Below are 12,517 nucleotides of genomic sequence, written 5' to 3' on the forward strand. Positions count from 1 at the left end.
TACACACTGCATCTGTAATGGAGAGACTGTCCTGGACAGAGAGAGAAAGATGGACTGAGAGCAGAGAGAAAGATGGAGTGCTAGAGCAGAGAGAGAGAAAGATGGAGTGCTAGAGCAGAGAGAGAGAAATATGGAGTGATAGAGCAGAGAGAGGGGAAAGGTGGAGTGATGGAGATAGCGAGATAAGGCAGTGGTTGGCATTGTGCCTCTCTTGTTGCACAGGATTGTGTGTGTGTGTGTGTGTGTGTGTGTGTGTGTGTGTGTGTGTGTGTGTGTGTGTGTGTGTGTGTGTGTGTGTGTGTTTCTCACAGTGTGTGTGTTTCTCACAGTGTGTGGTGTGTGTGTGTGTTTATCACAATGTGTGTGTGTGTGTGTGTGTGTTTATCTCAGTGTGTAGTGTGTTTCTCACAGTGTGTGTGTGTGTGTGTGTTTCTCACAGCGTGTGTGTGTGTTTCTCACAGTGTGTGTGTGTGTTTCTCACAGTGTGTGTGTGTGTGTGTTTCTCACAGTGTGTGTGTGTGTGTGTGTGTGTGTGTGTGTGTGTGTGTGTTTCTCACAGTGTGTAGTGTATGTTTCTCACAGTGTGTAGTGTATGTTTCTCACAGTGTGTAGTGTGTGTGCGCGCGCGCCCATGAGGACTCTTATCTTCTCTTATCCCAGTTCATCAGCATCATTATATATAAATGATCTTCCAGTTCATTTACAACTGACATATCAAAACAACAGATTTGAAGCTGTATACAAAGCAGATTCATGACAGTTTATTCTGTAAATAGAGACTGGGATAAAGAATGTGTCCACAGCAGAGAAGGACAAGGACATAGATGGGGAGAGGGAGGGAGAGATTGCAGCCTACAAAGTGCTATGGCATTATATAACATAGATACTGAGGTATTCAGTTGGCATGTGTGTGTGTGTGTGTGTGATCTCCATATGAGTGTTGCAGAGTCAGGGTTGGAGTAATGATAGTGACCGCTGTAATGACTTGACAGAGCCCTGTGCTGCTGTCATAAAGCTGTACAACAGGGAGAAGTATGATTCAGAAAGTGATAACCTCAGGGTCTGTCATTACACAGCCCCCCCCCCCACACACCTGGCCAGTGGACACAATGTGTATTGCTGTGCTATAATATGAGAGAGAGAGAGAGAGAGAGAGACCATAATGACCCTTCAGTCTCCTGGGCTTGTGTGTTTGTAGAGCTCGGTTTTCAGGGCCGATCCCTTCAGTGAGAGACAACCCACACACACACCGGTGGCTCCGCTCTGATCATTGACCTGGTTAGACATGAGAGACAGTCCGAGGTCTGTGGCTTAGTCAGTCAGTCGTTTGGGAGAGGTTTATTGACTTAGCTAGGGCCTTTAATCTGCAGACCAATGGCTCTGAATGACTCCGCTTGGTATAGGAGAGACTGGGCTGTGCAGTGTGCATGCATGATTTAGGCATGTTTGTGTGAGAGAATGTTTGATAGTGTGCGATTCAAGATGGTGCCGTTTCTGGCGTGAGTGTGTGCACTGAGTTTGTCGGGGCGTGGACTCTAGAAGGTGTCAAAGGCGTTCCACAGGGATGCTGGCCCATGTTGACTAAAATGCTTCCCACAGTTGTGTCAAGTTGGCTGGATGTCCTTTGGGTGGTGGACCATTCTTAATACACACGGGAAACTGTTGAGCATGAAATATCCAGCAGCATTGCAGTTCTTGACAAAAACCGGTGCGCCTGGCACCTACTACCATACCCCGTTCAAAGGCACTTAAATATTTTGTCTTGCCCATTCACCCTCTGAATGGCACACATACACAATCCATGTCTCAATTGTCTCAAAGGTTCAAGAAGGATTTTTAAGCTGTCTCCTCCCCTTCATCTACACTGATTGAATTAACAAGGGACATCAATAAAGGATCATAGCTTTCACCTGGATTCACCTGGTCAGTCTGTCGTGGTATATAACAGGAAATCTACAGGAAACAAAATGTATTGTGGTGTTTGGTTGAAGCTGTGAGTTCTGCTACACAACAGGTCTGGGGTTTGTGCAGGCTGCTTCTGCTTTGACGTTGCCAGGGAATGTCATCCTAATGACATGGTCCAGCCTGCAGCCAGACAGCCTGCTGCTCACTAACTAGCGATAAGCCATAAGCCACTGCACCCTCTGCGCCATCATGTCACACTGTCACTGCAACATGCTAATACATTTACTCTGTCTGTCCCCGATACTCTCACACAGCTGCCTCTCCAGCGTCTCTTCTCCTTCACTACCACTGATACATATAAGATCCGGATAGATTGATAATGTATTGCTTATACCTATCAAATGTTGTCGGATCAGTGGTCGTGAAGGAAAGGAAGCGGTTTGAGACTATTGGGACTTGCCATGTTTTTTTTCCCCATGATGCCATGTTCTGTTTTGATGTGTCCGACTTACGTTTCATGTTCATGCTTGGCTCATTCATCATGCTTTAATCATTGATTCATTTTGCTTTTGTGTGCTTTTTTTGCATTTGTTTTGACATGGGCTTTTTTTGTTTGTTTCCTCTGTCCCTTTTCTGCATGTGCCTCCACCATAGCTTTGTACCAATGGCTAGAGGCTGACCGCCAAGGCAGGGACCCCGATACAGCAGCCGCAGGTAAACTCCACCAACTCAATCCCATGTGGGGGTGTACAGCCCTTCAGATACTAACTTGCATAGTGTCCCCTCTCTCCCTTCAGATACTAACTTGCATAGTGTCCCCTCTCTCCCTTCAGATACTAACTTGCATAGTGTCCCCTCTCTCCCTTCAGATACTAACTTGCATAGTGTCCCCTCTCTCCCTTCAGATACTAACTTGTATAGTGTCCCCTCTCTCCCTTCAGATACTAACTTGTATAGTGTCCCCTCTCTCCCTTCAGATACTAACTTGTATAGTGTCCCCTCTCTCCCTTCAGATACTAACTTGCATAGTGTCCCCTCTCTCCCTTCAGATACTAACTTGCATAGTGTCCCATCTCTCCCTTCAGATACTAACTTGCATATTATATCCTCTTCCTTCATCACGCCCTCCTCCTATTTAAGACCCTCCTACTCTCCATAGCTATTTTTCCATATATATCTCGCTCTCTCTTCCAGTTGACCCTTCCCCAGTCGTTGTATGTGGGCCAGGTTCTCAGAGCTTGTTATTCTGAATCAGTCACTCTCCTCTGAAGCGGGCTATTTTTACCTTCACCCTCCTCCTCTTTCTCTTATGAAAGAGTTTTACCAGTCTATTTCCCTCTTCTCTCACTGTTGTTTTTGAGAGTGGATGTTTGGCTTTCTCCTCTCTCTCTCTCTCTCTCTCTCTCCTCTCTCTCTCTCTCTCTCTCTCTCTCTCTTTCCCTTATTTCACGTGTGTGTCCTGGTTTAACTTTGAGAGACAGAGTGAGTAAGCGAGATGGAGAGAATGAGTAAGAGAGAGAGAGTGTCATTAGAGAGGAAAGAGGCTTAGGCCCTCTCCTCTCTGTCCTGTCCACTCCTGTTTGTCTCAGCTTAGGGCCTTAAGAGAGTTTAGGCATCCTTCACTTGCCAGTTCAGATCACTGCACCTCCACACAGACACTGAAACCAGGAGCTAGCCCACTGGCACTGCAAGTCACCTAGGCAAGAGATGGCAGGATAGTGTGTGTGTGTGTGTTTCGAGAGCAATGGAGATACAGAGACAATATAAGAGGGCTTAACAGCAGATGAATGTCTTGGCATTGTGTTTACATGCTGAAGACATGCCATCCATTTAGCATTGGATATCTGTAAAGTCTAGTGTTGGAAATTCAAAGATTAACACACACACACAGAGAGAGAGACATCCCTCTGTAGGACTGAGGTTATACAGCTGTAGCCTTTGTTTTTTCTCTAGTCTCTACATGACAGAGTGGGAGAGTGTTCACTAACGCTGCCAAAATGTCAACTTCCATTTGCATTATTCATCTCTTATCGCACGCACACACACACACACACTGATACAATAACACAAATGCCTAAAGCGTTAACCAAATCCCTAGCTCACGTCAGCCATCAGCATCCATCAAAGCAGTGCAGGTTAAGGCTTGTCTAACATCTCTACTTTTCCATCTCCTTACATTAACTCAGCAGTGTGTCCCGATCTCGCCTCATTCCTCCACCACACAGCCCTCACACTCCGGTGTATGTCATTTCCTTGTTTACTAGTATAGGAGAAGAAGATTGCAATGGTAACTGTCCACCAGATTGTCCCACTACTACAGCAAACTAAATCAACAACATGTACATCTTGTGTTGTAAACACTGTAACCTTCCAATCGTTCTTACTGATGGTGATAGTAAGATGAATAGTCTGTCTCTGCAAAACACATTACATTGATCTGAGATAGTTGCATTCACCATGGAGTGATCATTGTGTCACATTTAAAACAATCACTCTGCTCCTCCCTCCATTCTCCTCATCCTTCCACGACCCTCTGACCTCACTCGCATCATCAAAAGGCGCGGAAACGGTCATCATGATCGATATGACCCGGCCCATCTAACGGTCCTTTTCACTTATCTGAAATCAATGGGTGTTGGTCTCCCTTTTGTTGCTGTAGTATTGGAGACCTAGTCTCCCACAGTTAAAGAACTAGTGTGCCTGGATTAGCACTAAGATTTATTTAATGGCCGACTGAGACTTCTCAGTAAACAGAGTTGATTGGAAGCAACAGTCAATAGTTGGACAATCCTGATCATGGCTTGTTAGTTTTGGTATTGAACCCCAACAAAGAGACAATATCTGTAGTAACTAGGTCATCTGATTCCATGCTAGGAAGCTACAGAGAAGTCACACAGTAGTGAAGGAAATGGATAAGACTCGATTGCACACTGCTTAGCTAAACTAAGCTAATGACACGGTCCCAGCTGCTCCTTGCTCAGTGAACCTGATGTTGTAGTCAGTGCAGCTGTCTGACATATGAGCCAACATGGTCCTGCTTATACTCCATTAGACACACTGCTGCCCCATTAAATATACACTGTTACTTGTGTAGCATTGAAGCTTATAGCAGCCTAGCATAAAGGCTGTGGATTAATGATGTAGATGTGTTGTTCATTGCACCGTGCTGTTTTACACATGAGGCTGGCAAAGTGAGGGGAACCAGAACAAGGAAGGCCGGCAAGGGGAAATATTTATTGTTGTGTGTGTGGGAAGGGGGAGTGGAAAGCTTCGTAGCACATCTGTTGACAGATAGGAATTCCACCTATGAGATATCCCAGAATGCTGTGCACCATACAGCTGTGCTCATTCTTGTTTTCTTCTTTCTTGTATTCCCTTATGATGATCTTTGATATCCCCCTCTTATGCACATACACACACACTTTGACACACAGCAATATCTTTAGTTAGTCAACTTGGTTGTCCAGAGACTTGACCTCTCTCTCTCTCTCTTTCTCTCTCCCTCTCTAGGGGAGAACTTTGAGCAGAGCCCCTTGAAGAGGACGTTCAAGTCTAAAGTCCTGGCCCACTACCCTGAGAACGTGGAGTGGAACCCCTTCGACCAGGATGCTGTCAACATGGTGGGTGAACCATCGCTGAGCTCTGAGCCAAACTGAGTGGTGAATGGATGGATGGAGGGACCATATTGGAGAAATGAGGGCAGGGTTGGGGGGTAACTGATAACTTATAATCAGTTACATGTAATCTGATTACGGAAAAACTGTAACTATAATCAGTTATGTAACTGGCAAAAAAAAATGTAATCAGATTAGATACTTTTGAAAAACTAGATTACTTATTGGATTACTTTTTAATTCAGAAAGGATGTTTGTGAAAAAAATACATTGATACTTTTCTGTTTTCTCAATGACTTTCAATTCAGCATTGAAAAACAGAACGCGTTTTAGTTTGTTCCATATGAGCAAGTCTGACCACAAGTCAGAGACCACTATGATGACACACTAAATGTGTTTGATGGATCCTTGTTGTCTTCATCTAATGCCTCTTAAGGGGAAAGTAATCCAAAAGTGCAAGTAATCAGATTACATTACTGAGTTTGGGTAACCCAAAAGTTACTTTACTTATTACAATTTTGGACAGGTAACTAGTAACTGTAACGGATTACATTTAGAAAGTAACCTACTTAACCCTGAATGAGGGGAGTAGAAGGACAATAAACAGGCTCTATTCTATCTAATGAGTGGGCAGCAGGGAACCAAACTGGGTTGGAGGAAGGAATGGATGGAGGGACCTTATTGGGGAACAAGGAGGATAAACGGGGGCTATTGACTCTAACAATACCCCAACTAGGCATTGAAAGGCCTTTTAGATTGTTTACAGGGGAAAGAAAGGGCATGCTAGGATTATTCCAACCAATGCTTTAAGAAATAACAACACACACACACACACACACACCATTGGAGTAGAGAGGCTCATGATTAAGACACAATGCTGTGCCTTCTCTCGAGGGTATCCTGGGTAATGGGGCAAAGGCACCAAATCCCTTCTGTCTCTATGGATTTACCCAGGGGGGGTTGCAGGCTGCGCTACATGGACTGTGGCTGCTTTTCTGCAGTTTGGGTTTAAATTGAGTTGTTTCGTGTTGACGGGATGAGGGTAGGGGAAGCGTGCCAGGATGGAAAGTAACTTTAGGGGAGGGAATATCTAATAAGACAAAGCTTTGTATTGTCAAATATTTGCATTCATGAGAAAAAAGGAAAAGTTAAGATGGTGATGATGAAATTGAATTTGTGCTTTATTGGATTTTATAAACTGGGTGGTTTGAGCCCTGAATTATGATTTGGCTGAAAGCCATGGTATATCAGACCGTATACCACGGGCATAACAAAACATGTATTTAAAAAAAAAAAAAAGTACCCCCTTTTTTTCTCCCCAATTTCGTGGTATTCAATTGGTAGTTACAGTCTTGTCTCATCGCTGCAACTCCCGTACGGACTCGGGAGAGGCGAAGGTCGAGAGCCATGCGTCCTCCGAAACACAACCCAACCAAGCCGCACTGCTTCTTGACACAATGCACATCCAACCCGGAAGCCAGCCTCACCAATGTGTCGGAGGAAACACCGTACACCTGGCGACCTGGTCAGCGTGCACTGCACCCGGCCCGCCACAGGAGTCGCTAGTGCGCGATAAGACAAGGATATCCCTTCCGGCCAAACCCTCCCTAACCCGGACGACGCTGGGCCAATTGTGCGCCGTCCCATGGGCCTCCCGGTCGCAGCCAGCTGACAGAGCCTGGGCTCAAACCCAGAATCTCTGGTGGCACAGCTAGCACTGAGACCACTGCGCCACCCGAAAGGCCCAAAACATGTATTTTTACTGCTCTAATTACATTGGTAACCAGTTTATAATAACAATAAGTCTCCTCGGGGTTTTGTGATATATGGCCAATATACCGCTACTCAGGGCTGTGTCCAGGCGTTGTGTAGTGCCTAAGAACAGCCCATAGCCGTGGTATATTGGCCATATAACACACCTCCTCAGGCCTTATTGCTTAAATAACCCATACACTGCAGGAAATGATAAACCAGAAGACTACGTTAATCATGTATTGAATCACTCAAGACCTGTCATGGAAGGGAGTGCCAAAGGTCCCGCTGACCTGTCGCTCAATGATCTGGATCCACTGACGTGTTTGTGGTGTCTGTGTATTTGTGTGTGTGGGTCAATGTGTGTGTGTTTGCCTAGCCCAGCATATTGAGCCCCAGTAGAGGTAGCTGACATTGATACCTATCCCTCAAGTCCCTATAGAGGAGGTTCAGGAAGCGCTGGGTGTCGGCTGACCGTTGCCTCTCGTGATGCAAGGTCACTATTTTTCCGTTGGTGCTGGCCATTACGTCACACACTGGCGTCAGAACCGCTGAATTATTAACACCGGGTTCTCCGCTTACGTCGGCATGGAAACGACGGCCCATTGTGCGGTGTGGTCCAAGCAGTTCCAGGTCTGAAATGGAACAAGCAGTTCCAGGTCTGAAGTGCACCTATGAACGCTCCGATGGCAGAACCATTATGAATCTCAGCCCTCTCCCTGCTTGCCTCAACCTAACCCCCTTTATTTATATCTATAGTATCTCCATCCCGCTCACCATCCATATCCCCTTTCCCACTCTCCCTTCATTCCCGTCCTCTCTCATCTCTACTCTCCCTACCCATAGGGGGACCTTAGAGTAATCACGCTTCCTGCCCCTTTGGGCCTAGCAACAAAGCCTTCTGATGATTGCTTTTCATATCCCAATCCTTTTCTCATAAATCCCCCCCCCCCCCCCCCTCGATTATTATTTATTTATTTATCTCTCTCTGTGTCTGTCTCTGTGTCTGTCTCTGTGTCTGTCTCTGTGTCTGTCTCTGTGTCTGTCTGTCTGTCTGTCTGTCTGTCTGTCTGTCTGTCTGTCTGTCTGTCTGTCTGTCTGTCTGTCTGTCTGCACTAATTCGATTTTCTTGTTAATCGGCCCTGAGTCAGGTGTGTGTGAATAAGGAGAGCTGTGTGTGAGAGAGTGCCCAAGGATATGCATGAGTGTGTGTGAGAAAGTGCCCAAGGATATGCATGAGTGTGTGTGTGAGAGAGAGTGCCCAAGGATATGCATGAGTGTGTGTGAGAAAGTGCCCAAGGATATGCATGAGTGTGTGTGTGTGTGAGAGAGTATGAGTGTGTATGTGTTTCAGGTTGTTGAGCTTATTGCTTCATAATCATCAGTGCGTCACTCACCCAGAACCCCCCACAATTCCTGTGTCCGTGCCAGAATAAGGGGATAGTTTAACAGATGGGAACATTACCTGGGATTATCCAATAATACTGTGAAATGTTCTGCTAGGAATTCCGAAATGTCTATCGGAAGTAATTCTGAGCCTAACGACAGAGCTGAGGCCCAGGTTGATGGCCCCAGACACAGTTACGGTTGACAGGAGGGTGGGATGACATTTAAGCCTAGAGCCTTCACTGTCAACAGTTTCTGCTCCCTTTGTTAGAACAGGAAGAGAGTTTTGAGGGAGACTTCAATGGAAGTGTGTCAATGGGATTAGATGAAGCCGCTGTGCTACGGAGTCACTTGTATATGTATGCAACATGTCAGACAGTGAGTTGTTGATACTGTATAATGTGTTTCAGAGCCGTGTTGGTTTAGGGAAATGTCCTCCAACATGAATGAAGAGTTGCACTGATGATTGCCTGTTGATATTGATGTTGCCATGGTTCCAACCTACAGTAGGTCAGGTTAACGGGACCAACTCCGTTGCTCATTAGCACAGATGGGCCCAATTGTTGCAAAGGGATATTAGAATCCCTTTGTCATCTTCAACATAGGTTTCAACTCCCTCCCTTCCAGGGAGGAATTTTATCTCCTTGATCCGTATGGTTTCAGGATATTTCTTGGGAGAGAAGGATTTGATTTTGGAAGCGTACAGAATCTAATTTCTGGGGAGAAAATGTAGCATTTCGGATGTTTCCACACAGAACAGACAGATTAGGGTAGTGTGGGAGTTATTATCTTGTCAGTAGTGATCAGTTGAAACCATGATTCACTCACCACTCTTATAACCCATTCCGAATAGAACATTGGCCAACTACAGGGCTGTGCCTGTTTGCTTGTTTATCTGTGTTAGCGACATGGGTTTGTGTGTGTGTGTGATGATTCATTTTGTATTCAGCTCAGCTCTGCAAATCAACATAATGGAGATAATCAACCATATTTTATTTCATGCTGGCGGTTGTGTTGCTGACTGGGCTGCTATCTAAGCAGATTATGCTGACTTGATTAGGGATGCGACACACATGTACACACACCCACACAATCTGGTACACGTATAGTCTGGTACATGCAGTCTCAGTAGTTTCTGATGTAAGACCTCTGCATTGGTTCTGTCAACTATCTCAGTTATTAAAACCACATTAATAATCATTATTATTGTCTCTCTCCCCTCCCTCTCTCTCTCCGTAGCTCTGTATGCCCAAAGGCCTGTCGTTCAGGACACAAGCAGACAACCGCGAGCCCCAGTTCCACTCCTTCCTGATCACGCGGGAGGACGGCTCTCGCACCTACGGCTTCGTCCACACCTTCTACGAGGAGGTGACGTCGCCTCAGATCTGCTCGGCCATGCAGACCCTCTACCAGATGCACCAGGCTGAGAACCCTTCCTCCGCCACCCCCTCCTCCTCTTCCTCCTCCAGTATGGACTCCCTGGCTAGCAGCCTGGACGAAGCAGATTCTCCATCTTCATCCTCGTGCCGGTCGGCGGCGTGCGGCGGCTACGACGCGTCGCGGGACACCCTCTATGTCTCCAAGGCGTTATGTCTGATCACACCCATGCCCTTCATGCACGGCTGCCGCCGTTTCCTGTCCCAGATGCACTGGGCCGTCACGGCTGCCTCGCCCCCGCCCCTCCCCCTGGAGAGCTACGTGCACAACATCCTGTACGAGGTGCCCCTGCCCCCTCCGGGGCGCTCGCTGAAGTTCCACGGGGTGTACGAGCCCATCGTGTGTCAGCGTCCTGGGCCTGGGGAGCTGCCTCTGGCTGACTTCCCTCTGGGCCAGACCTTCACTCTGCTGGGGGTAGAGAACCTGGTGCAGCTGTTCAACTGTACCTTGCTGGAGATGCAGATTCTGCTCTACTCACAGGGTAAGGGATGCGTATTATACATGCCCACACACACTCCTCTCTGCCTCTACATTCCTTGGCAGCAGGTTGTTGTGTGGGGGATGCTTCTCCAGCCAGGTGGTATGGTGATGACAGATACCAGGTTGGGGGATGGTTCGGATAAGTCATTCCTCCCTATTCCTCAACGCATCCCCTCAGCTGGAGCCAATGGAACATGACTGGCTATGTCATTACTGGGGTGTAATCTGTGGTCCTGGCCCTGACTCCCTGGCCCAAATGAGTTTAGGATTAGACTACTGTGATCTGGGTGTGGTAGAGTGCTGTTCCTCTCCCTGGGACTGGAGCTATGTAGGTTGACTGTAGAGTAGAGTGGCTGGGATTAGGAAGCATGGTCAGTCAAAGGACAAACAGCCAGACAGTAGTCTGTAGACGTCAGGCCAAGACTGAGTGTATCTGCCATAGACTTCACTGTAGAATACATTAGACTAAACTACAGGATACCATTATCTGATTGGCTGAAGACTGTTGCAGAGAAAGAGACATGTAGAGAGCTTCTTGTCTGTTGAATGTTTGATTGGGTGGTTCTGGTCCATTGGCGTCCTTTGTAATGGAAAGTAGTCTTGCCTAATGAACTAATGGGTTGTGAGTTTCCATTAAGTGGCTCTTGATTTGTTTTAGAGTTGATGGAGTTTAATGTCTCTAATGTAATTATCTGTAATGCATGGGAGTTCATTAGTTGAGTTGATGTCATTCAAACAAAGGGACTGTTACTAGCATCATGCCATTTCTGTCTGCTTGAGAGAAAACGACAGAGACAGGCCTCCCTCCTCCTACCTCCGCTCCCATCCATCACCACTCATCTGTCATCTATCCTTTGATGAGAAATGATCTCCCATGTTTAATTTATTAAACCAACTGTCAGACGGAATCGCTCCTGAAACAGAATGATTAACCTCTCCATTCCGAATGAAAAAACATTCCAGTAACGTTTTAATGTTCCTCATTTTTCACCGGGAAGCGTTGGCGGCATCCCATTTATCTCCTACCCTGCGACACGGCTGCTAAAAGGAATTCTAATTCCTCTATAATAAAAACAATGTGCTTGATTTGCCTGGAGGCGCTTTCATGGAAGGGTTGACGCACGGAAACTGCATCTGTAACATGTTCTTTTGATGGGTCCCAATGCACCCTATTCCCTATATTGTTGACTACCTTTGACCAGGGCACATTGGGCTCTGGTCAAAAGTAGTGCACAATATATAGGATAGGGTGCCATTTGGTATGCAGCATGTGTGTTAATGTGACAAGGTTGGCCATATGTCCTCCTTGTCTTATTTGATCCATCAACAACCAATGAAATCATGACAGACGGAACCTGCCCAGTGCCCACCATGATCCTCGCGCACTCATTGGTTGGGACACGGGAAGGAAGTGGCAGGCAGGCGTTTAGTCCAATCCTGCACCTCAATGGAGGACATGGATCTGAGATGTAATTAATAATATTATTAATCACTATTTTATATTTTAGTCATTCCAGGGTCTTTTTCTTGATCAAAAATGGGTTTAAGTGATGGGTGTGGCAGGGGCACAATTTTAAAGCAAATTTGAGGCCCTGTCTTAGCAGTGTAGAGACTTTGGCATTTTTAAGCAAATTTCCTACACGTCTACACATTTCTCCATGGAGCTAAGCATTTTTTTTTTAATAAAAAAAACGAATTTCCTGCAATTCTAAACAAGTTGACATGTAGTTAAGAGAAAAGGTTGCAGTTTTAAAGCACATTTCCTGCAATTCTACATAGAGCTGAGGACTTTTGTTTTAAAGCAAATTTCCTGCAATTCTATGTATTTTGCGATGGCTAATTCAGTGTTCTTTTGCTCAAACATAATAATAAAATGTATACTGCTAAAATCATTTTTTAGGGCTCTTTCAATTCTCCTTGACTTTTATTTTGGTGATTGTTAG

At 45.9% G+C, this 12,517-nt stretch overlaps 1 protein-coding gene across 7 annotated transcripts in view; it reads left to right on the plus strand.

Moving 5' to 3' along the window:
- LOC106609315 (DENN domain-containing protein 5B) overlaps nucleotides 1–12,517 on the plus strand; it is an 82,281-nt gene that overhangs the window by 41,857 nt on the left and 27,907 nt on the right. For 4 of the 7 annotated variants that reach the window (XM_014207992.3, XM_014207994.3, XM_014207993.3 and 1 more), the window contains exons 2-4: nucleotides 2,560–2,619; nucleotides 5,416–5,525; nucleotides 9,897–10,575. In XM_014207992.3, the coding sequence (XP_014063467.1) occupies nucleotides 2,560–2,619; nucleotides 5,416–5,525; nucleotides 9,897–10,575 (849 nt within the window). The remainder of the gene's footprint in view (nucleotides 1–2,559; nucleotides 2,620–5,415; nucleotides 5,526–9,896; nucleotides 10,576–12,517) is intronic. The other 3 variants (XM_014207996.3, XM_014207997.3, XM_045722002.2) reach the window with 1 other exon arrangement.

Source organism: Salmo salar, chromosome 07 (assembly GCF_965601325.2).
Source record: "Salmo salar chromosome 07, fSalSal1, whole genome shotgun sequence".
Lineage (NCBI taxonomy): Eukaryota > Metazoa > Chordata > Actinopteri > Salmoniformes > Salmonidae > Salmo > Salmo salar.